The sequence below is a fragment of the Pygoscelis adeliae genome, unplaced genomic scaffold (genome assembly GCF_000699105.1).
Source record: "Pygoscelis adeliae isolate BGI_AS28 unplaced genomic scaffold, ASM69910v1 Scaffold1, whole genome shotgun sequence".
Lineage (NCBI taxonomy): Eukaryota > Metazoa > Chordata > Aves > Sphenisciformes > Spheniscidae > Pygoscelis > Pygoscelis adeliae.
The window spans coordinates 2,427,983-2,453,666 of NW_008824051.1; the positions used below are offsets into that span (position 1 = coordinate 2,427,983).

Here is a 25,684-nt window from a genome sequence, read left to right on the forward strand (position 1 = left end):
GAACGGAGAAGTTTCAGGTCACTAACCCTTATTACATTCAAGTTCCCATTAACTTCTCTGTTACAAATGATGCATTGTTAGCTCACTTCACAAAGGAATACTTACTATTTGGGGTAAAAGACGTACTTAGGTGGAATGAGATTATTTGGAGAAATATAAGCATGTTAACCAAACTCAGTTACAGTGACAGAATTGCCATGCAGGAAGTTACTTAATAGCCACTAATAAAGGTTGAGATTCAAAGGTGTTATTAAAAGCAACCATACTGAATATGTACATGTACAAAATCTGTCACAGGTACTCTGCACACACTGCCAACAAACCCCCCTTTTTCAGATGAACAGAACAGCCATCAGCAGAATATTTCAGAAGCAGGACAGTAGCAGACATAGTTAATGCTACAGAGCAGAAAAGCAGCGATACGGGCATTAAAGTCTCACTCTGTTTTTAACAAAGTAATGTGCGACCGCATCAGAGAAACAGAGGCTGGGCTTGTTGGGTGGATATAAGAAGAAAGAATGGGTGTAGATGTGACCAATGACTATATACATGGTAATGTGTAGGGAGACATATGTCTAGCTTGTATGGAGGGTCCCTGTTTCTTCATAGCAGAATGGGAAGAAAGTTCAGGAATAACAGGAGACAAACAGGTCTCTGGGTACAAAATGTTGCCAAGAACTTTCCTTTTCTTTTTCATCCTTGATGGGAAACCTGGTGCCCAGAAACTTATTAGAAAGAAAATCTGAAAGCAGTGTGAGGGAGAGACACCAATGCAAGAAGAAATTATAAGACGAGTGCTTAGCCACAGCTGGTAGTCATACCACTCTGCTGTATTTCTATGAGACAATTTCTTTTTACTGCTCTTTTTACTGCAGTAATGAGTGAGAGGTTCCCCAGCTGCTTTGGCTGCCATTGAGATCAGAGCTACTGAAGGAGCCAGACAGAACAAAGGGTTTCACTCCTGAGGACTGAAAGGGACTCCCACTTCGATATGTAGACAAAAAACTGATGAGCTGTAATTCATAAAAATCCAACGAGCCAGCCAGACTGGAACAGGTAAAGAAACCAGTTTAAAGAAAGAAAGTATAATCATCTGGACATGAATTTTGACTTGTTGCAACAGAGTATCACCTTCTGGGGTAACTTAAGTTTGTAGACTTTTCTTTCTTTCTTCCTCAGGAAGGTCAAATCCATACCTAGCCTTCCAGGTAAGTCACATTTTTCTCTTCCAACATAGTAAAATTCTGCAGTCCATGTTCAGAAGGTCATCAGCAAGAAAATAATTTTGAAGCTCTCTGAGCACAATGGGACCAAAAGAGAATTGTTTTTCACTTTCTGAACGTGCTGCCCTGTTAAAAGGACACAGAGCCTAGTCTTGCTATCACTAACAAGGCAAATGGTGCTGCTACTTATGACTAAAAATTTAGTTTCTAGGGACCTCAAGTAAACTCTTCCTCTTACTCCTCCTTCCACCATCTGGCCACTACTTAAGACTGGCTACAAATTTAGACTTTGTAATGCCAAAAAAATAAACTTAAGGAAGGAAGCCAAGGAAACCTTTCTAACCAGTAGACACATTTACATTCCTTTTATATTTCTATACAATCTTCTTCTATCAGAAGACTGTACTGAGGTTGGACAGGTTGCTATTAATACTTGCCATTTGTAAAAAATGTTCCTCTCACAGAAGTTACAGTGAAATCTTTAAAGAAAAGGACAAGTTTAGTAGAGAATATAGGCCTTAAAAGACCAGAGCTGGGCTGGGCTGGCTCATGTGGAGTCCACTTCCAGGCAACTCCAGCCAGGTGGTAGACAGAACCATAGAACATGTGGTTTACCTGTCACTCTACATGGCTGGCCTCAGCTTCACCACGGGAGCAGAAATCAAGAGAATTAGAATTTGTTTCTTAAAGCATTATTTTTCCAGCCAGGCTTCAGCCTATTAGAGCTAATCCTTTACACTGCCTAGCAAAACAGTTGCTAGGCGGGTTGTTGATAATAAGCATCAGCCTACAGCAAGCTCCAGAGAATCACTTTGTTACACATGCTTGTATTTCATCTATGTGATATACCTTAACCATACTGTTAAACTAACAGAATGTCTAATTATTAGCTACACAAATCACTCATCTTCAATTACATCAGGCTTCTGTTTGCTCTTGCTGTCACATTCCCATGACTATACCATTATTAAAATTTAAACTCACATTTACTTACTAACTAAAACCAAATGTATAAAAAAAGCAAGCCCAAACTACCAACTACAACGGAGCTTTCAAGACTGTTTCCTACTTGCATTTCTGTGAAGTTAAAAAAGAACAGTTCTCAACAGACTCATCACTTATCATTGGAAAACAAATAGTAATTTTCCATCAAATAAAACAATTTTACAATAACACAGTTCTCTATACTACTTTTAACCCAAATACTTCAGCACTGCATTAATGTGTAAATTCCAGTAAGTAAAAATGACCAGTTCTCCAGCTTTCACTAATCTGTGCAGATAACGAGTCCTTCAGGGAGGGGTAGGTGGCTCCATGGGGGCCAAATGAAGTATAGTAAGGATTGTTAGTTCATGTTGAGTGTATTTAAGTGGCAAGTTAAAATACAGCACCTCTGGAGACTTTGCCTTTTGCCTCTGGTAAGCACAATATGTTCATCCAACAGTTCAAGGAGCTCTTGTCCACAACCGGCTTCTTTAATTGTAGGTGCTTTGATGGCATATCCTTCACCAGGCCCTTTGCCCTTCCTCCCCCATGCACAGAAGATACTGAGAATTTGGAATTGGGTTACAGCTCTATTAATCTCCACACCATATGAGCTGACTCTCACGACTGTTTTGCCAACACCTTCCAGAACAAGGAAGGATAGCTAACTTTGGAAAGATGTAAAAAGCCAGGACTTCAGCCTCTTTAAAGTCCACACAGAAAAGGTAAGTCGTCACACAGGGTGAAATTTCAACTGGATGCTTTCCTAAGGATCAAATGGGAGGAAAGAAGACAATCCTCTCATCGTACTCTTGGATATTAAACATGTGCCCAGGGTTGCCCAGGCTAATGCAGTGTTATAAATCTAACATCCCCTCAGTCCCAGTTTAGCTGCTTTGTCATACTCCTCGCTACTTTCTGTTCCTGCCAAATCACCTGAAATGTCCTAGCTGTGATTTTCTGCCAAAATACAATTTCTCCCAACAGCCTGAGGGATATAAAACATTTAAGAAATGACTGTTTCTAAAGATAGTTTAGATCTGATCTAATTTCTTGGAAGTCTTCCTAATGATTCTTTGAAGTGCTATAAGCCAAACATGGAAATTATGGCTAAGTAGTTTTTGAACAAGCATGCTTTTGAGCAGTTTTAGAGCATATTATCTTGTTATTAATAACACTTTGCATTCAGTTTCCCAATCACAATGGAACGTGCTTTAATTTTGTGTGGAACTGGTACACTGGTGTGCTTTATTCAAGAGCTTTACTTCTGTGAGGTGATTTAAAGTTTCAGCTCCTTCTGTAGGAATATCTGCAATATCATGCTTCTTCTAACGCAGGCCCTCACAGCTACTGACACAGGAACCAATTAGAAAAAGACAGACAGCAAGCTTTCAGCAGCACCAGCATTGCGTTCACATCAATTAAATACTTCTTACAGTTCAATAAAACGGTCATTTATCTCCAAAGTATATATACTGCAGTCTCCCCAGTACCATTTTGGAGTACACTTCCATAGAGTTCCTTCCTAATTTGTACATCAGTCCAGATTTCCTAAGAAACAGGTTTCAAGATGGTGAGAAAGATGCTTGCAGTATTTCCAAGTCTCACAGGAGATTTCTTCCTTCCCAGAAAGGACTGGTTTCAACTAAATCAATCTTAGAAAAACATTGATCAAAATAGTGCACTTTCTGTGAATAAATAAGGACAAAACTTTTCAAGAGACACCAAAACTTCAAAGTTTTCCTTGCTTATGTCTTAATCTCCAACAAACTGCCTTCCCTCAGTGAAGCCAGCTGTCTTTCTCTGTAAGTAATGGGGAAGTAAGGGTGTCAGCACCTTATGCATAATAGTCAGCACCACATATCAGTTGGATCTGTGATTCCACATGAACCACTGCTAGCCTGGCTCCTAAGATCAAAGTATTCTCTGCCTGACTGTGCAACCAGAGAGAATTTAAAGGAAAGCAATAGTATGAGAGTACAGAATAATTCAGGTACAAAACATTCCCCTGGCAACATTAGAAAATAAATCACATAAATAATAATGGCAAAATATACCATTCTTCAAAGGAAACACAGCTGAAGGGAATGAAGCAAGCAGGTATTTTTACAAATGGTACTTCAGCAGTGACTGCACAATAAGCCTAATGCTGATATTTTTTAAATCTTTAACGCACACATATTAATTATACATTCAGGACCGAAGCGTTGGCAGTGTCCTTGTTGTATTTGCAGCCTACGTGCATCCCCAAGAGCCAGTAAGATAAAAGACATTCATACAATGTTTGTTCAAACTTCTTATGAGGCAAACTATCCCTTAATGAAAGCCATTATTTCTAGGGCACAGATTTCCAAAAAGACAACGGACCCCAGTGCTCACGACACAGATTGTAGATGCATCTTACAGCCTAAGGGCCAGGGCAGCAGGAGGTGAAGTATGTCTGTGTCTTCTCTATAAACAGCATAAGCCAGAGCACACACAAAAAGTAAACAATGAACAACAGTATTCCCTTAAAGCTGACTTGTAAGAAACAGCTAAAACAACACTCTTCAAATAAGCATATGCTACCAGATTAAGCATATGCTACCAGATAAACCTTTTATACTTAAAGCCAGAACACAGTCATAACTGAGACAGCCCTTTATTAAGCTGAGCCTCCTGCTACAGCTAACACAAAGGTGTTCAGATGCATCTTTGCCTGATTTTCAGCAGGTTCTTCTCCCACCTCTTTCATCCTCAGATCCAGACACATTGAACACTAGGGACTTTGATAACCAGAAAAAAAAATCAACTATGGAGCTCACATCCAACTCTAGCAAACCACATAAGAAGATCAAAAATGCTACACGAAACAGTATGTGAGGAGAATTATTTCCAGTCAATGAAATGGAGACACAGAATTCTAAGCACCTTGCTGTAGACTACCCAGTGACCCAGTTTGTGAACCAAGATCATGACTCAGGAGTTCTAAAATTCGGTGCTTTACTTTAACTACTCAGTTAGTTAGTCTCATTCCCCGCCTCTAACAGAAGATACCTCCCGGGGCCAAAGCGCTTCCTCTCCCTGAAGGAACCACTTCCAGGAGTGATGCTGGCCATTTTCATTGCCAGGTAGCTAGTGATTAAATGGCTGATCACCATGAAGGAGAATGATGAGTAGACTCATACCTATCCAGTATATCTGGGAGAGGTAAGATCATCCACTGCCATATTCCCAAACCTTCGCTGTTATCTGAATGCCAGAACATCCGGCTCTGTTCCTTTCCTGTCTTGTTCTCAACCAGCACCAGGGATATATTTCCCAGCAAGACACCATGGATGAGCCATGACATTCGTAGCTAGAAGAAAGAGAACATAAGAGATTAAACATCACAAACATTATCCAAAAGTTAACAAAATTCCCAACTCTTCTTTCATTTCTTTGTTTTCCAATCACCAAAAAGTCGATTCTCCCTCCCTGATGCTCATGTAATCCCTTTAGAAAACTCTACAGGTGTGGAAGTCTGTAATACTTCATATATGCTATTTAGTATTGGAACTACTGGTCTTTCCTTTTGGTAAAGTTGAGTCCAAAACATCTCTGTTTCAGCTTTCACACATGTGTCTGTAATTTTGAAGGGATAAGCTAATACGTCTATTATCTGCAGTACATAGATCACACTCCCCTAAGGTCCCACCTAAGAGATGCAAGTTAAGACTAACAACTTTTTCAGCAATAAACTTTTGTATTCCAGTAGAAGCAAAAACACAGGGAGAATAGCTGCAATAAGCAGGCATCACTAGTAATCACACCCTCATCCCCCAGATACTCTTTTCAAAAATCAGTTTTTCCTTACCTCTTTCCAAGTTTCTACAGACTTTCCAATTAAAGTTCAGTAATAATTAGGTTTTTTATTAATTAAAATACCTTAGGGAACTGGTTTTCTAACATTTTTGTTACATTTAATGCAATTGAGTCCATTTCTATGCATTTATCCCCACATGTAAAATTATGTCATGTAGTTTTCTTATTTTATGACTTTCTCTCTCTCATTGTATGAAAAGAAAAACAATCCCTTCTACATCAGGCTAGTCTCAGAATCCATATTATACGAATATAGTCTTCTTGGGAAGAAGAAGAGCTAGCTCTTTGTTGATAAAGAGCATAAGTAAAATACATATATATATTACATACAGCAGCTGGGTCTCATCTCGATAACCAGTAGAGGTGAGAATGCTGAAGGAACAAGTTTATTAAAGCTACATTAACGATGGATTTTTGGACACAAGAAAGTGTTCAGCACAGTATCTAGCATACATGCATGTTAAAAAATAGCCCCCTGGTTTTTAACACTTCAAAGCCAACACCTAAGTCAGGAGGCTAGGAATTAAATTTATATTTTACATAGGAATACCTGATAACATTACTTACTTCCTTGCTTTGATAGCCTAGAATATTCTTATCCATTTCTCAGCATAAAACACAACTGCTAGATTTTGCTTGCTGTTCCTATCTCATAGTGTAAGTCTGTCCTGGCAGACAAGTCAGATTTAGGGGTCAAAAGGACAGAAGTGTTGCTATTATTCCTAGCTTACGCTCACAATTTTGGGGTGAGTGAAACAAAATTCTGGGTACCCATTATATTAATTATCAGTACTGAATTTAGGTAAACAGTGCAGTTCACCTGTCTGTCTCCAAAGTTACAAAACCAGCAATGACTTCGACTACATTGCAAAACTATGACAGAAAACAAAAAATCTAGATGTGGTTCTTCTCTCTCTCCAGTCCAAAAATCACCGCACTTGCCTAGAATCGCTCCTGGGTCTGTTGAACTGCTAGTGTGTATGACACAAGCATTGGTAAGGTACACAAACTGATATGCAGATATGGGTCCATGAATCCATCTCATTACCTCATTTTGACCACAGATGTTCAAGGCTGATGCATAGGTTTTCAGTAGTTCAGCAAACCATCACTGAGGCCCACCAGACCACAGTACTTCTGCGGACAAGCCACTGCTCTAGTCTGACTACCAGCTCACTCTCACCCCAAGTTTGGGAAAGGACTTGTGGAGTCCCATGTCCGTTTCCATAATGTCAGACAGTGGAAACCATAGGATGAATTGTGAGGATTTTCACCTTGCAGACACCAGAGAGAAAAAGCAGAGTTGAGCAGGACTGTAAAGAACTGCTTCAGATATGACACAAAGTGATGGCCAGCTGGGGGGAGGGCTGAGTTCATACCCACAAGTTCACAAGAACCAACACTGGTGGAAGAGGCTGCTGACAAAGGTTTATGGTGTAGGATGCTGATGCCTTCAAACTTGGTATCTGCATAGCTACTCCTAACTCTTAGTGCATACATGGTCTTAATGTCAGGTGACAATCAAGATTAAATAACTTGTTGGGCATTTTATACTTTCAAGTGCCTATGAAGTGAGACTACTGAAATGACAGTGAAGATTGCTCTCCCTTAAATATCATTAGAATACGTTTCAGACCCACTTAAGTAATTTACCTTGAGAAAACTGATCAGGACTAAACTTTTTTTTTTTTTTTAATAACTTTGGAATTCCAGTGGACATTTAAAGCACGCAACCTATATCAGGGAAAGCAACTCCTCTTATTGAGAGTCCATATGTGAAGCACTTTCAGGGCCCTAAAGCCAACTCTACTGTAATGCACTATGTGAAATTTCTAATACAGGTAAGTTGGAGCAACTTCACTGTGCCATTTTGACAGTTCAACATTTGAGAGGGTAAAGCCCTGAACCTCCTACTATACAGGAGCTTTCAGACCTCTGTCTCTTCTGGAGACCTGCCAGATAGTAAGAGGCAACATCTACACGGTCAGAAGTGAGAAAAGAATGAGCCTTTGACAGCTATTAACGTAACACTAGAGCAAAAGCTGAAGCAATTGATGAATTGGAATGGATGCCTCTGCACACATGTCAGCTGTTTGAAGGAAAGACGTAGTTGGCATTAGATGTGGGAGATCAGCTTGTTGGCAAAGTGCAATATGCAGACTCTAATGAACTGGCTCTGAGTGAATCAACTGGCACTGTGTCCAAATGGGCATTTTTGGCTGTGATTTCCACGGTTTCTAAGCTTCACAGCAGGGCAGTCCAGGTCTTTTCACACCTGCTGAAGTGAACCAGAGCAGATGATGAGCTGGATGCCATAGTAAAGACTTCCGAATGGGGCTGGCATTCATTCTACGGAATACAGCATCAACGATGGCAGATGGTACTACATACACGATGCATCCTGTAAGTAGTGCAGTGGCACATTTGGAAAAATCTGAATCTGGGCTGTTGGTGGCATACCCTGAACATTATATATCAAACATCTCCCTCTGTGTTAAACCAGCAATAAAATATTCAGGAGCTAGAAACATCACTGAGAAATTAATTAAGCATTGCAGGTAGACATTGGCTCAATGGCACCTTGCTTTCCGGCTTTAGAACCCACCATAGCTGGTGATTAGCTGTTCATATGCAAACCCACTGACTCAGTAAATGAAACACTCTAAACTGATTTGGGGAAAATTAAAGGGAGAGAGAGCCCATGGTAAACACACAGCATATTGAGGCAAAACTTGGGTCAGATGGCCACATGCACTGTACTGCAAATATCATCTGGAAAGATGCCTTCTGAGAAACCCCTTAGCCTCTGAGTTTGTGGAATTTCTGAACTGACAAACAGGAGACTCAATTCATCGAAGAAAGAACAAAAAACTAATCCTTATCAATATCAACAGGGCTTAGGCAGGTTTAACAGAGAGGTGAAGAAAAACAAGGAGGGTAGATTTTCTAGCAGAAGCTGCGTAATTTCAAGACCACCTGAGAACCGAGACTTGCATTTTACTTCCTTATGCACAAAAGAAATAAAATACTGAGAACCTTCTGGGTGAGGTTTGGGCCTGCTTACACCTGTGAGTGGCTAGAAACATTCCAGTATGAACTAGTGCTTAGATGTCTGACTGAGGACCAGTGACACACACTCACAGCAGCATAAATAAAACATTCCTCAGTGGCACTCTGGAGAGTTGCTGTTTCTTTTTCCTCCCTTTCTGAGTAGCAATGCCCCTGACGATTAGCATTACGGTCCTACTGGACAGCAAAAGCTAGTTGTCCGTCTTTAGCACAAGTAACCAAAAAAAGAGGAAAAGATGAACTCCTGCCCTTCAAACAGGGCTTGGAGTAAGGTATTTTTAAGAAGACGGAGAAGAGCCTACAGGCATCCTGCTCCCAAGGAACTGCAGTAGTTGGAGCCCACTGGTGGCTATCTTGCTACCCACACCCCAACTCTGCACCACAGGCTTACATCTTGTGAGATTCACAGCACATTACTTAGTGCTCATGCCCCCAGTTCTTGCCCCCCACCTATAATACTTGCTCAAAGGAATTGATTAAAATTTTCCTAACCAGGAACTGTGGATGCTTGAAATACAGACATTTATTTTTCTGAAAAACATAACTCTTGTCTTGGGTCTTCTTCACTGGACAGGAAACAGTAGAAGTTGGTTTCAGGTGTTAATGTGCTGACCCAGTAAATGTAAGTCAGGCATTAAAGAGGCTTGGAAAACACCTCATCGTTGAATAGAAACTGAAACTGCAAGTTGGAATATGGTTTACAGTTAGACAATAGCTGCAGTTGCCAGGTCTCAGTAAGGTTTGTACGTGAATATGAACTATGTTTGAGGCATGAAGTTTATCACATTGGCAATACTGTTTTTCTTACTAGAAATGAGAAATGGTTGCATACAACAGTACAAGCAGACATCTAGTAGGACTGCTCAGCAATTTGGACTCTTATGAATAAGAAAGATGACCAAAAGGTCTTGTTCCTGGTTTTTGGCCACATCAACAACTGTGCACACTCAGTCTCTCTTTTAGTCTGCTGACACTTCTGCTTTTGCTTAGGACGCAGATGTGCAAGCAAAAGCCTTATGTAAATGATAAAATGATAATTAACTGATCTGATCATGTAGCTTTAAAATACCTATGCAGGCAAGAGAAGCTTGTATTTTATATGAACATATTCTCATGCTGTTTATTCTCACATTATTTCTTACTTATGTTTACTTTTATAAAATCAAGAACCTAATAAAAGTACCTTCATTTCAGGAAAGAAACAAACATAAAAAAAAAGATGACAGCAAAATGAAAGAGAGAGAAAGAGTTCATAATTTTGCTGCCAGAGTACTGTGGAGTGACCAGGCCTTCAAGAAATTTCAGATATTATAGATCTTCCAATCCAATGACACAGAAGCCAGGTAGCAAAGGAAGCAAGGAAAGATAAAGACATAACAGTGAATAAGCTGTACAGATTTTAAAAACAACACTTTAAAATGAAAAAAGGGTGCTAACAACATTCTGCAAAATAAAGCACATGAAAGGCTGTGCTAGAGGCCTATCTATGTTGCATTTTTCATGCTCATAAATGTTCTGAGTCAATGTTATTACCATGTACCCTTCTAAGTTATTTAAAGCTCAAGGAATAGAGGAGAAAAGGAGACACGCTCTGCAGGTGTCAGCATGGGGCTCAGAATGCACTCAAGGAATGATTTATATTATTGATTTACGTGCTTTTAAAAAAATACAACACTTTTGCATAGAAAAGAGAACTGAACTAATAACCACAGAGGATGAAAACATCTTTATCCCTATAAACCTGAATGAAAGGGCAAACTTCAACTATACTGTTTTACATCAACATATTATATTTATTTTCTAGAGAGTATGTTTACATTCAGAAAGTAATTTCAGGCTTAAAAGAAGTCTGGCTCAGTTTAGTACTTACTTACACAACATAATGGTGGCTTTCAAGAAATAGCTAGTTGACATGTCAAAATAGCATCAGAAAAAGATTTTCATTATTTTAAACGTGGCCAAAAGCACAAAGCTCTTTTACTGTCACAGGAATCTGTTTTCTTTGTTTTTCAGCACAACTATACCCTTTAAAATGTTTGACTCAGGATCTAACAGAAAAATGAAATAATCTGGTTCCCAATCACAATGTAGTCCCTCTTGCAAAGAGTCACCTTCTTTTGTGGAGATGCATGCAATAACATTTAAGGCTAATTTCAAGTTCATCACAATCCAGGCAACACCACCACTGTTGTTATTCTCCTTCTCTATTATAACCTACATCAAAACTGCTTGCGTGGCTTTTACTTCTCAGATATGGCACTAAGGTCTATCGCAGATTCCCTTGTGCTGAGCAAAGCACAGCCTTTCTAAAAATCAGCCTCCAGACTGTTCATGTTTCTGCAGTGGCTTTCAAACAGAAGTAACAGTCACAATCCACCACTAAAAGAAATCTTGCAGGACAGATATTAACTACTGCTGCCCAGGCAGGTACACGCTGTACCAAGCCCTCACAGAATGCAGTAGTCCTAGACTTGGTCTTACATCTTTTTATGAGAGAAGCCCAAACGCTTCGGGAAGCCACAGATATGACTCTGCAGGCACCACAGCATCCTTCAAAGCCTGAGGATGCAGACGACAGGGAGCATCTCTGAAAAATGTAATGAAAAGCAAGTCAACGTACGTGACTCTGCACTTGTACAGCAACAGTGCTGGGACTGAGGGAGATGGGATTGCCTCGTTGTCCAGACATGGGGGGCCAGAACTGAGTCTCCAGCTTCCACGTGAAGGTGAGCGCTCCTTGGACATCCGCAACACTCTTGTGTCAGCTCTCTGACATCTTTGCAAAGTACTGGGAAGTAGGTGGCCATTATAGTCTGGAAACTGTGCACACCGAGGGGCTATCAACTGCGGCAAAGCAATTTATTTTTGCCACGGGTGACGTCTGAGATGACAGCACTTCCCTTGGACTTTAATTGCAATGTGATTTCCCAGATTCCCAGACAGCAGTACAACTACTGATTACATGCGTATGGATGTCTTCTTCAAAATGAGGAAATGTCTAACCACCCCACGATCCTCTTTGCCCTGTCAGCCTTGTGAAGGTCAACTGATTCCCGCTCAGAGGAGGGAAATCACAATGTGAAGAGAAGAGGTGACTAATGCTGTGCTTTATTGCTCAAGCTCTATAAATTCTGTCTTTAAGTCAGGCCACTGTTTGGATTAATTCTTCACACTTTATGTGCATTCCTATGCTCAGTTACACGTGCTTTGTTTCCAGTGAACATTTACATGTGGATTAAAAGATTTTCGCTCTTGATTACTGTGACTCAGTTTGGTTCCTGAAGCATTTGCCGAGCTTTTTGATGCGTCTCCCCCTTCTGGCTACTTCAGGGTAATGGAGCATCTCTTCATGGACTACACGTACCACTTCCTGCATTCCCCCAAGATTTAGTAGAAGTGCCACAGTTTCCCTCTACCACATAAACTGGGTTTTAAACACACAGTTAACGGGGTCAATAGGCAAAGGACTCTACCGAATGTGCAACATGAAAAAGATAACAAAGACTGTCTGGACTGCAAACAAGATTTTTTGAAGCCAGGACACTCTAGCCAAGATTTAATAAAACAACAAAAAGAAAGAGAAAAACTGACTGGACCAAGAGCAAAGGGCAGCATCACAAACTAACTCCTCTAACCTCCCAAAAGCACTGAAGAACAAAGAAAATGAAAATATAAAGCTGCTCAAAACAAACAGGAGCAAAGTGCAATACAAAGGTATACACAAAGTGCAAGGCACATTAGGGCCAATCCCAAACACATCTGGGAAAGTACAGGCTGTGTTTATTACTCTATCTCCTGCATGTATTTTTACCCTCTTCTCATCTTTTGATGCATGTGGGGCAGTACAGAGTAGGTCAGGCTGATTTTTCCCTTACTGAGTTAATGAGGAGCCTCGCACAGGGCATGGGAAATGGTAGGGGAGCACAGCCTGCAAGCAGCCCAGCACGCTCCTGGTGACCAACCTCAAGCTGGGGAGAGCACAAAGGTGGAGGGTCGCGCTTGTCCTGCACTTAGCCGCAATACGTATGCCAAAGATCATCCAGGCTCTGGAGTCTCCAAATGCCTAGCATCAGCACTACTGCAAACAGCTGCCCAGAACCTCAGCAGGGAAGGTGTTTGGACCAGGGCACCCCACAAGTCTCCAGGGTGTCAGCAGTCATCTTCTCAGACTGTTCAGTCATCTCTGTTGCCAGTCTATCACAGTGGAAGATTAAACAGCCAGGCTGAGGGACAAAATCAAGCCTGAAGCATTGGCAAATTCTTTGTGGCTGGCACCTGCTGTGGACTGCTTGACTGCTTCCTTATCAGCATTGAACCCTGGTTCCATGGACATTCTGGCCAAAACCCAGAATCCTCCAGCCTGGTACTGCAGGTACTGCAGCAGGTAATGCTCCTCACACTGAGGTTGAAGTAATTAACTCCTACATACACCCCAGGCTAAAAAGCAGGGTGTCAGCATTTGCTATGGTGGGTGTAATTATCTAACATGACTGGATAAAATAAAAGCAAATTAAGGGATAAGGGGAAAAAATAGTAGCTTCAGTAAACAGCGGGTCTAGTAGTGTCCCAGAGCTTCCACGTAGCAGGGAGAGAAGAGAAGGGAGTCAGGATCAGCAAACTGGGGACGTCTGCTGGCCTTGTTGCTCTCAGGGCTTGCAGCATAAGGCCTTTGATAAAGTCCTGCGCACAGAGCAGGGGTAAGCTCTACTCACCCAGCAGAGGTGATTGAGCTAAGTAGCCAGGGCAGCACATTCAGTCTCATCCCCAGGAGTTCAGCTGAGCTAGGCATGTTGATACTGGGGTAGACACGGCACACAAGGAGAAGGAAGGATGTTAAATGACAGGCTTAAGGACAGCCTCCATCATTAATATATATTAGTGCAGGATGTGAATCTGAGCCGAATCTCTCTATGGTACTGGAATCAGCTGTCAGGACTAGCCACTATGTAAGTGAACACACAAGGAGAGCAAGCAGATATCTAAAGGAGCATGTGAGCTGGATCAAATACAAAAGGGAAGGCAGGTTTATGGCTTGCTCTGACTGTGGAAGAATAAATGGGTCTAATTCACACACACTTGCTGAGATCCCTTTGCCTCATGAATCATGAGTGAGTTTTGTCAGTGGGATTTCAGTTGCCAGAGAATCTGTCCTGGTTGTGACATGCCAGGTGGAGCTGTCAGCAATGACAGGTAGAAGAAAACTCATCTTTTAGTGCCTGAACTTGAGCCAGTTCAATCAGGACGTGATTGAGGGTGAATAAACGCAGGACAGCATTATGGTATTTTCACAACCTCTTTTCTGACTATAATTTCACTATAAGGAAGCTTGTTGGCACCTATTGGAGGAATAAGTGCGTAGGGGGGGAATATCTCCTTTCTCCTCTTGTGTTGTGCTGAAAAGTGGAATTAAATTATTCTGTTCACAGACAGATTGTTCCAGTAAAATACAATTTGAAGCCACCAGGGGCTCATTGAGAAGAGAAGCTTTTACACTATATGAAAAGGCAAGAGACAAAACCCTTGCCAAACTCCTTCACTCTTTATTACTGACAGCTGCAATGCTGGATCTGTCTGGATGCCTTTTAAGTGCCAAGGGGAGTGACGGAGGTGGGATGGCATGTGAGCAGATGAAATACATGGCAGCTTCTCCCCCGACAGCAAGTTTAATTATTTGTACTGTTGTATACACAAGAAAAAAAATATACACGTATTGGGAAATCATTCACTCTGATTCCTGTGTCAGGTGGATTATGAAAAACACTTGCTCTTGCTGGTCCATGGCAGAACAAGGTCTTAAAATGTTCAGAACCTGTATACGCCTTTGTCACAGGCGGGAGGAAAAACAAGGTAGAACGTATTTCCTGAAGAAGGAGGACATGAATATATCAAGAGAGCAAAAACAGATGCGCTTTGCTATATGAACTGAGATATCCAACAGAAGTGAACTAAACCAAACTTTAAGCCAGAGAAACACCATCTTCTATGTACTTTCATTCCAGAGAACTTTCTAATGTATCCCTTCTTGTCCTTTCTGCATTTTAAGATCAGTGGAACAAGGAGAATCCGATTCTTCTGTCTGTTCAGTGCTCAACCAATAAACACGAAAACTGTGCTTTGTTAGGATCGATTTTCCCAAATCCCTCTGCTCCAGAATCCAGGAGCTTGTGTAACATTTCAGGGCGACCATTCAAGATGTGAAATGCTCTAAGTCACTAGCCATGGTTCGAAGTCCTAAGTCATTAATAAATCCTATCAGTGATAATATAATCTGTGAGGCTATAGACTAGAGTAAAAAGATGCAGACAGGTCATCTTTCTGTAATCTGCAGCTTAAGGATTAAGTACAGCTGACTCAGAAATGACAACCATTTGTGCAGGGTTGGCAAGCCTTGATATACTTGCTTAAGTTGATGTCTTATGACTGTCAACAGCTTTTCTGCTTGAAGAAGAACCTGGTTCCATTCTACATGAATTTATCTCTGCTGCTGTTAACTTCAGCGCACCTATGAACAAGGCCTACATGAAGATTGGTAGGTTTGAGGTGCAGCATGATGAAGACCTGCCAGCTCAAATCCCAGCTGTGCCAGCAAAAGCATGCACCGTATTTTCTGAGCAGCTCAGGGGCAGTCCTGAAGCCTATTCTGTCTTGGATCTTGCAAATACAATGTTTCTTCATTCAGTAAGTTTCCTCCTCTTCGGGTTTATGTAATGCTGGCTGCCTTACACTTACAGTATATACACCTAATTATGAAGATTGTAATACATCATGTGAGGCCATACAACGAGGACAAGATATGCCAAGCTTTTCAGAGCACATTTTGTGGTATTTCAAGCAGCTAACCATATCTTTCCCTTGTATGCAGGGGCATTAAACAAGTATATTTTATATATAAGACATCAGAGAAAGCGGTTGCTGTGCTACTGACCTAGTGCCTGTGTTTGAAAACCAGAGTCAGACACACAAAAAACCTCTGTAAATTGCAAAAGAAAAGAGAACATTAGGACTTGCCTCGCAGGGGGAGTTCCTCAAAGGAGCTGGAAATGCAGTGCTGGTCATGACAGTGTTTGCTACTGCTGGTGCTTTGCTGGCGTTAAGGAGGAGTGCACAACCTGGATAAAAGAGCAGGAAGAAGGTCAAACTGTAGCATTCACCTTCTGGTTTCAGGGTTTGTGAAATCTCCCTAGAACCTGTGTTAGCTGGCTCCTACTACAGGAGAATGCCAGAGAACAGATGGCTTTTTCCATTTATTAGGGATGCAGCTTCACCCAACAAACATACTCGGGAAATACATTTAAGAAGTCTGTCTACCTTCCCCCTACAGCTATCTTCTGTTCCTCCATGACTTCAGATTCATCCTCCTTGCAAGGCTCAATAACAAAATATATCTTTTATGAACAAAAAGTAACTTGGAATAGAATATTTATCTTGGCCAATCCCAAAACAAAATACAACTATGGCAAAATACCACCAGAGTAATATTAATGCAGCTGGAGGCCTCTTTGCTCATTTAATCATTTGTTGTAACTAGAGGAACAACGGCAGTAGTAACACTAGGTTTTTTCCTTGGCAGCTCTGCATGAAAAGATGTGTATTTGCAGCATTTCAGCACTGCCCTCCAGCTCCACCACTACTTAAAGCCCAGATATTTGGGCTTTCATTGAAATCGCCTCTACAGCACAGACAAATCATGAATCAGCAGCACATTATTGCCAGCTCCCCACAGCACCCTCTTTCTGGCTCTTTGCCTTCATGTTTACCTATGCTTCCATCACTTTGTGGTCTGTAATCATAGAATCATAAAGGTTGGAAAAGACCTCTAAGATCATCGAGTCCAACCGTCAACCCAACACCACCATGCCCACTAAACCACATCCCTAAGTGCCGCATCTACACGTCTTTTAAATACTTCCAGGGATGGTGACTCAACCACTTCCCTGGGCAGCCTGTTCCAATGTTTAACCACTCTTTCAGTACAGAAATTTTTCCTCATGTCCAAATAATACTACCGTGAATAGTAATACCGTGAGCTGAGCCATCAGACAGCATAAATGCACTGTAGCCTATACCAGTTCACACAGAAGTAGAGTATCTTACTCTTCATGTTTAACACCGGATCTAACTTTCTAAAGGAATGTTGGGATTATATACCGTTAACTCTGTTGTTATCATTGTATCTCTTTAGATGCTCTGTGCCTCAGCAATAAATGCCTCCAATGATTTACATTATTGCATTAGGAAAAAGCTTATCCTGGCAGGTAGCCTGTTTGCCAAAACTCAACCAGCAGTTCAATGGTTCAAAAACTCAACCAGTTCAATGCCCAAGGTATAAACCTTCAAGGGTTTGTACAAGAAGGATTAGAAATGAACTACTGGGATTTAGCTAGAGGAACCAAGTACAGAGTAATTATACATAGAAGTGGAACTCAAGGGACAATGGAGCACAGAGAATAAAAATTAGGAAATGAGAAGGGAAAAAAAGAAGCAGAACAGAGAAACAGAGGAAGTAAATAGGAAAATCTGAAAGAAAAAAACAGATCAGTATGGAGGAGGGTCATGCAGATTAATACTTGGTGTGAAGTTGTTTAGAAAGGGTCAGGATTAGTATCTGGTGTCAGCTGTGGAGACCTGAAGTACCAGTCTATATCCTCAAGACAGAAAGCGACCAGGATAGTCTTTTGCTCAAAGCACTTAGAGTAGAAAGATGGCTTTTGTTTCACTGGAGGCTGAATATGTAAGTACATAGGAAAACGTGCCTTGTGTGTTATTCCCTCTCCCCACCATTTGTGTATCTTTTTTGCTCTCTGCTGTTCATTCTCTGCACTTACTATTTACTCTCACACACCTTCTATTGAAGGAAAACGGTTGTGCTCCGGGCTTCCAATCCGCCATAGAGAAGGATGGGACGCAGAAGAGCCCTGCATCCAGCCACAGTCTCCTTCTTCAAACGAACAGTAAAAGCCAGAGGGAAGATTTTCTGCAAGAGGGAAAGACACACACACATACAGAAGAACCCAGGTGAGCTGAGGAGGAGACTCCTGGGCTCACAGAGAAGCTGCAGTGACTATTCTGACTGGGTTGCTCAGGGCATGCAGGCACCCCCACAGCTACTCAGTCCTTTCGTGTGCAGTCATGTGTATGCCTGACCATGGGGAGGGTGGTAGCAAGGGAAACAACCCCCAGATTGTGACTAAGTGACTCCCCACACACTTTGATGCATCTAAGTGAGAGGACACATCTCAGTGTACACTATGGGGTCTCCTAAATACCTGGCCTCTACAGCTCCACAGGTATAAACCCACTCAAGGTTACACCTTGGAGATGGCTTTCCTAACCACTGCTTCTGCAGCCCCATGGAGGGAAATCTTGGACAGGGATAAGTTGCTAACATTATTCCCCTCGCTTACAGCCTAGGTCTCTAGTCAGCCCAGCTCAGCAATGTGACCTCTTCTCTCTGTGAGCACTGATGCTGTCTCAGGTAAAGCACTGAATCATTTTGTGCCTCAATTTTTGCACCTGTGGATCTGTTTGGTGAGATGAATGGATGAAAAGAGTATAGTTTATTTTAAGCCATACTTTCAGGCTTTGAAGCCCACTCATTCTGTCACTGGCTTGGGATTTCAGGCAAGTTTCCAGCTCCAAACAATAAAGATATATTAGCTTTTTGCCTTTAAATTAACCAGTTTTAAAGTAATAGTCATCTCATTCAAAGCAAAAGGTAACTTCATGCCTTCTTCATCTCCTTCTCTACCTACATTGCAAGTTCTTCTTACAAAGGGTGCAAAGCACTGCTCCTCTTGCCCTGAGCCATATACTTACATTACCATAGGTGAACATCCTCTATTCAGCCACGAATCCCACATTTCCTTCAAAACTCATGAAATAATTTTTCCCATCATCCTCAATAAACACTCACGGCCTCCCTAATTTCTACTGCTGTGTAGTTCTACCTTTGCATTTCTCTTCTTCAACATGAGGCCAGACTCTGTACTTATTGAGTAACCTCAGCAGAAAACAGACCTTGTAAAATGCCATGTAAAATCACAACCACTATAACATGATTTTCACTTTTAATGAATCACTAATGATCCTTAATATAGATTCTGCACCCAGGGTGCAGCTGACAATCTGCCAGGTACCAGAAGGCTTCCCAATAATAAAAGGGCACAAAATGAGTTTTACGGGGAAAAAGGTAGAGCACAAAGCTAGCCTGGCAGAATAAGGCGGCCTTTTAATATAGAGTTACATTAGGCATTAAAGATGCCAGAAGAGAAGTAAAGAAGAGCAACCAGTCATTTTACCCTGCTATATAGACTAACTAGTCGTTGGGGCTGGCAGTACAAAGCCCCTGAACAGGCTTGTTCAGTGGGGGTGGTCCTTGTTCCGATAAACCAGAAAAACTGCTGTGATGAACAGATGTAGCCATAAAAGGGATGATGATATTCCTGACTTCTCAGAGTTTTTACACCATTGTGTACTCAAATCTGTACTAAAAACCAGTTTAGCCCATATGTGTTTTCTCCGTCTCTGTTCCCCTGAACTTCCCCTAAAACTATCTTTGGCTTTTTTTTGTTGTGGGTTGTTTTGGTTTTTTTTGAAAGAAAGGAAAATGAGACAAGAAATCTGTTTAAAATTGCAAGATAAAAATGAAATTTCATGTGCAAACACATTATAAACCCCCATATCCAGGAAATTAGTTTTTCCTTTCAACTGCTTGTCAAAATCAGAATAAAAATTTCTTCACTTACAAAATGTAGGATAGACTACAAACTCCTAAAGCAAGAGGATGTGCTGGCCATGTGATAGTGGCAATTTCATGAGCTTCTCTAGGAGAAGAGGAGGCTCTTGAACTCAGATTTTGTTGTGATCATTAGGAATTTGTCCCTCTGAAATTTTCTATCTATGAAGTGAGGCACTAGTATCCCAACCCCAGATCATTCAAAATGTTTAAGTATCAGCAGAACCCCCTGACTGACATTGCAGGTCAATTAAATACCTGCTCACAGGGCCTCAACTTTGACTCACACACCTCAAAAGGCAATTCATTGTCAGTGGCACATTCACCTACTCCTTGGTCTACCCTGAGAAAACAGCTGGGGAACACCACAACTGCAGTGTCTAGACTACGAGTATTTGATTTTCTAGGAGCCTGAATCACAACTCACTTCACAGAGGAAACTGAAACAAATCTTACATCTGTGGCTTTTCAGTAGGGCCAAATTTGAACCTGGAACCTGACACGGAGGCAAGAGCCATGTTTTATTGTTATTTTCTGCAAGCACCCAAATTTGTCATGAAAAGATCAAAACCTGTACTAGAGTTAAGGCTTTTCCAAGTTTTTCCTTTTAAAAATCTCCAAATTGTTTCAGCCTAGTCTTTAAATGTGGAGCTGTTAAGCAGAGAGTTGCTTCCTTGTGTTTTACCCCTCTACAGAACTTGATTATATTTCATCGTGCAGCCCGAGGCTGGGATCCAAAGAAAATGACGAATTATAATGTGCCCTGAATTCCTACTGAAACAGCTTGGCTCGGTGTCCAACTGAATTCATTTCATGGCCATACGCTATCTAGGATGATGTAAACAAGTCAGAGCAGCAGGAGGAGTCATCTAAGTAGCAATCCCTGCCTGGAGGCCAGAAAAAGCTCACTGTCGATGACAAGTAAGGGCATAAATAAGAAGCTATTACTTTCACAGAAAATTTCATTCCTCCTCCACAAATTAATTTTTTATGAATTTTCAGATGTCCTGTGCACTGGATGCATTTTCTCTGCTGCTCTTTCTTACTTTGAATACATACAGTACCTACGATTCCACATATTGCTACTCCACAAAGAGCTCTTTGGCTAGCACTTTTCCATCGACATGTACTTCTCAATTTTCAGAATGTTTATAATTCAAACTCACATTAGCGCAGACACTGCACTGATGAGGGAAAGCTAATCTGACTTTATTGGAAAATCAAGTAAACGCGGGGGCAGGAGTTACGCCTATTGAAACCTGCCATGTTGGATATTATCATTAGTGACAGAAACCTCAAAAAATTTAGACCTCAGAAAGATTAAGATGCAGCTTGTGGATACGGGACAGAGAATAGCGAGATTGGAGCACTATGAGAACATAAGAGTCTCTGCTTTTATTTGAGTGATGAAGTAGAGAAAAGCTGTAGGGTGTTAAACTTGTTCCTAACCAAATATTTTCAAGCCTTCAGAATGATTTAGATTTTGCTTCAAAGGTAATTAAGTTCAAGGTTTTTTTTAGCTTTAACACAGACTTTTCATCCTTTAATAGCAAGAAAAATTAGCAACTGGCATAATTTATGAAGTGGATGGAGCACACACTTTATTCAAAACTAGGTGTAAATCAACCAGATACTATAGTTTAATCTTTTGGGTGAAATTCCAGACATATATTATAGAAGACACAAGCATAAAAGTCTACTCTGGTATGTATGGACCTTTACCAAATGTAGGAGGAAATCTCAGAAGGCAAAAAGATCACCTACTCAAAGAACTTAAAGAAGCACATGAATCTTAGACATGAGTTTGTTTCAATGTCTGCCTCTATGCTAGCAAAGTTGGTCTGCCAAATTCTACCAGAAATGAAGCATAAAAAGGGAAAATACTTTTCAACACAGTCAACAAAGTGTTACCCTGTAATGCCAGAAGGCTTTGCTGAGTTCAGAACTACCAGAGGTTAGGATTTGTTGCTAGAGGCACAGCTTTTGATCAAGAAAGAAGCAAAAGGATTAGTGTATGCAAGACAAGAACCTTAAGAGAGCACTGTATGGCAACAGGTTGCTACTTCATCATTTTGCTTGCAGGAAGACTCTGCTGGGCTGTATCTATCACTAGGACGTAAATGATTCCAGTGGTTTCTTCATGCATTTTTGCCTGGAAAGTAAACTGGCCCCTGTAGAATTAATTATCTATGCTTTTTTGGTCACTTGCTCATGTTATCACAAATTCAAACTTTATAGGTTCCTATTCTAGCTGCCATCTGGTCTTTTGACAGATGTGTGCATGCACTCCTCCAACCACATAGCACAGCCTGAGTCACTCCTTTCATGAATCAGATACTAGTCTTCCTTATCTCACCTGGCAACGTGTTTAACATCTTTAAATATTCAATGAGGCAAAGAGTGAAAATTACCCTATAACCCAGTGGGTATGAGATTTATTTGAAAGATGGAGGACATTACTTTCAATCCCTATTCCAGGTAAAATTTATAAAATGTGGAAGAGCAACCTCAGGAGAGACTTGAGTAACCCTTTTTCTTCTGAACTAGACCAGAACTCCAGACCACAATCTTGGAAACTCTCCATGGAAATAGGAAATATGGGTTCAAATTCACTTAGGCAGAAGAAAGAATCAGTTCTCGGTTTGTCATATCATGGGTGAATCCTCTAAGTTCTGGGTCTTTACATAATAAATATACTATCAGCACCTCCATTCTTTTTAATTTTTTTTTTTTTTAATATATCCATTACTTTCCTAACATGCTTTGACTGATTAAGCAATATTTTCCCAGGCTGAAATTTTTTGGTGAATTTGAGACAGAAAGTAAAATAATTTTGGACTAGCCAAAAGTAGATGCACTTTTTTTTCAGTAAAACTTTTATGTTTGCCCAGACACTGCCCTGCAACAAAAGCTGAACCAAAATCCAAGATATTGTCAGCTAAAAAGATAAGTACAAAACTTCTGAAACAAATTCTCCCTTTCTGTAAAGCAGAGCTCTGCCAATCTATATTAGTAAATAATTTGAGTTTTCATCTCTGTCTTGTACCATACCAGCTGTGATTCTCTACTACAATAAGAGGAAGTATGTTATTTTTTTGCAGTAAGTTATAATCCATAAAAGCATGAATTTACTAGCAAAGACATAAGACCACCACTATCTGAAGTCTTAATGTGTGTCTGCAAAGTATGCTTCTGCAAAGTAATTTCCAGTGTGGCACTTCCATCAGTCTGTTAAACCTGTATGTCTGGTCCCAAATCAACACAGTTCGGCATCTAATTCCACATCTGCCTCTTTGAAGCCATCTTCTGCTCCTGCAAGAATATTTGATTATGACTCAAACAGCAATATGCTTTTCTCTAGGGGTCATCTCTCTCTGATTTTACACTCTCTACACAGACTAATTGGTTGCATGCAGAACAAGCACCGTGACATTTCATTGGCCATTAATAAGTAAAGAGATGTTAACAAACAGCTGGCGTTAGGGAGATTTTTTTCAGCTAAGAAAGGAAAAAATATCAAATGAATAGGAAGGAAAAAAAAATAAAATCAGTCTTTTGCACAGCTAAAAGACTGTGAAAGGAAAAAAACCCCATCATCTTGAAGCTCAAAGATAGAAGCCTTTGGCTAACGGTAATTTTAAAAGCTCTCCCCTCAGTTTTGAGCATAGCTACATCTTTTTCTGACAGCTCTTTCGTGTAAGCAGAAGCATTTGGGAAACCCCTTTCTCTGCTTTATATATCTGAATCACTTTTTGCCACATTTGCAAAAAGCTGATGAAAACATCCATGCTGCTCAGGAGCAAAATGACAACTGAAATGCTGAAAGATGACATATGTTTTGTGTTGGGCTGCCGTGCAGATGTAACTGACATCTAAAACATCAGATCATTTCTCTGTTTTGTGTATGAAGCTTATGCCAACAATATTCAACACAGTAAAGAGGCAAAAGCAGAGAAATCAGCCCTAGAACTGAGCAGGCTTGTACGTGGATAAGCAGACATACCCACAACTCAAGCTCTTTCTAAGGCAAGCCTTTTTTTTTGTTGCTTGGGTGGAATATGGTGCTTTTCAGGCCTTTTGTCTGGGAGTAAGAACCAGTGGTTTCCAGTACCTGTGGTTGAAAACAAGCTGTGTGGTCTTCTCCCCAAGCTAGGGAGTGACGCTCTGCTATACAGTCAGTTAAATATGTTCTGCTTTTTACATTTTCTCATTTACATTCTCAAAACATTCTTTGCTGACACAACGTAAGTGCTATACTGCTTTATGCAAATAGCTAGAGATGAATGCTGCATGGAGGGGGAAAAGGCAACCAAACCAACCCCTGTGGATAGCATATGTGAGAGAGGGGTTGGTGACTTTACCGACTGGCTCACCATGGGTTACAGGGTGGCAGCTAGGGGCAAGAGCAGAGCCACCTCCTGATACGTGAATATGGATGAGACTCCAGCCACAGGCGCACCCAACGTTTGAAAGTAACAGGCAAGCATGTTCCTCTAGGCCTGCCCCATCCTATGGTGGTATTTAGTTTACATTCATGATTGGTACAGCTCCACCTTGTGAGGTCTGCTGTTCCCACTGGTATAGACAGGATTACCCTCACAAGGCAGAGCCATTTAGAGCAGAAAGACACAACAGTGTATCTGGACATATAGTTGATGGTAAATAATATGTCTCTCTACTTCCAATGACATGAAAATGCATTCAACCTACTGATTATCATAATTTACTAGTTTTTTTTAATTAAAGTGTAGAACACAATAGAAATACCATTATGAGGTTTTAGAGCTCTGTTTTAAAGCTCTTAGGCAAAAAGAAGGTTTCAAAACTACTAATATGAAGCATTATTGGTTCTAAGGAGCTGCAAGTCTGCAGTGATGACACTGTTCCTATGAAAGCAAATTTAATGTTCACTGAGCGTGTGTCATTAATGAATATATTTTCAAATTGTAACAACGTCTAACATGATGGAGAAGCGTATCATTTCAAGCTTTCAACTAGTTTACTAGATTATCCCAGGTCAAACCACTGTTCTCCACACCAATAAAATCTGTTACTGTATTTCTTTGTTAGCAGCAAAGAACTGGAATTTGCTAGAGGTTGTGTGTCACTCTTCTGTTAAGTTTATGCTAGAAACAGCAAAGGTCTGTTAGTCTAGACATCACCTATATCAACACAGCTTGTTTGAATTACCTTACCCAGATTCTCACCTGCTCTAGCTGTCGCATATGAAAGCTAAATTGAGAATAATTTCCTCTTCTATTCCAAAGGCTTTTGCTGGGACTGATATTTTGGTCAGGGAACACATTTTTTGCATACCAAATCAATGCAGCTCTGTCGACAAAAGTCCATAGGCTAGATCAGCTGTGACACATACACTTTAAATTGGTAAATGATGAACTCTCAACGATTATTTTTCTTGATATATTTGCCGTGTGGATAACCATACGGCTGACAATCCACCACTCCTAACTATCTGTAGACTGGCAAAGGGGAAGACGCGGGAGGTAGAACATGTAGAGGTATAGAAAAAGAGATAAGGCATCTTCAAGATGGTTAAAGGAAGGTCCTAAAGCATCTAGGTTATGCAGCACAATTACAAAGTATTCAGGCACAGCGAGTTTTCAGAAAACTCAGGCTGCTGTCTATCTTCTGCTGTATTTTATTAGACTGCTGACTGCTGAAGAGAGGATAGAATACAAGAGGAATTACAAAGACACAGGAGTTGGTCAAAGACAAGCTACTGGCTCCACTCATTTTTCATCTTACAATTTTTCTCCTTCCTCTCCCTTCTGCCACATGCTGTGCTACATTTTGATTAAAAGCTCTAACA

General features: G+C 40.7%; 1 protein-coding gene across 1 annotated transcript in view; it reads right to left on the minus strand.

Moving 5' to 3' along the window:
• ALK (anaplastic lymphoma receptor tyrosine kinase) overlaps positions 1 to 25,684 on the minus strand; it is a 243,422-nt gene that overhangs the window by 53,101 nt on the left and 164,637 nt on the right. Inside the window, exons 7-9 of the mRNA XM_009333686.1 lie at positions 17,962 to 18,093; positions 16,128 to 16,228; positions 5,375 to 5,544 (exon numbers count right to left, since the gene is read on the minus strand). Of these exons, the coding sequence (XP_009331961.1) occupies positions 5,375 to 5,544; positions 16,128 to 16,228; positions 17,962 to 18,093 (403 nt within the window). The remainder of the gene's footprint in view (positions 1 to 5,374; positions 5,545 to 16,127; positions 16,229 to 17,961; positions 18,094 to 25,684) is intronic.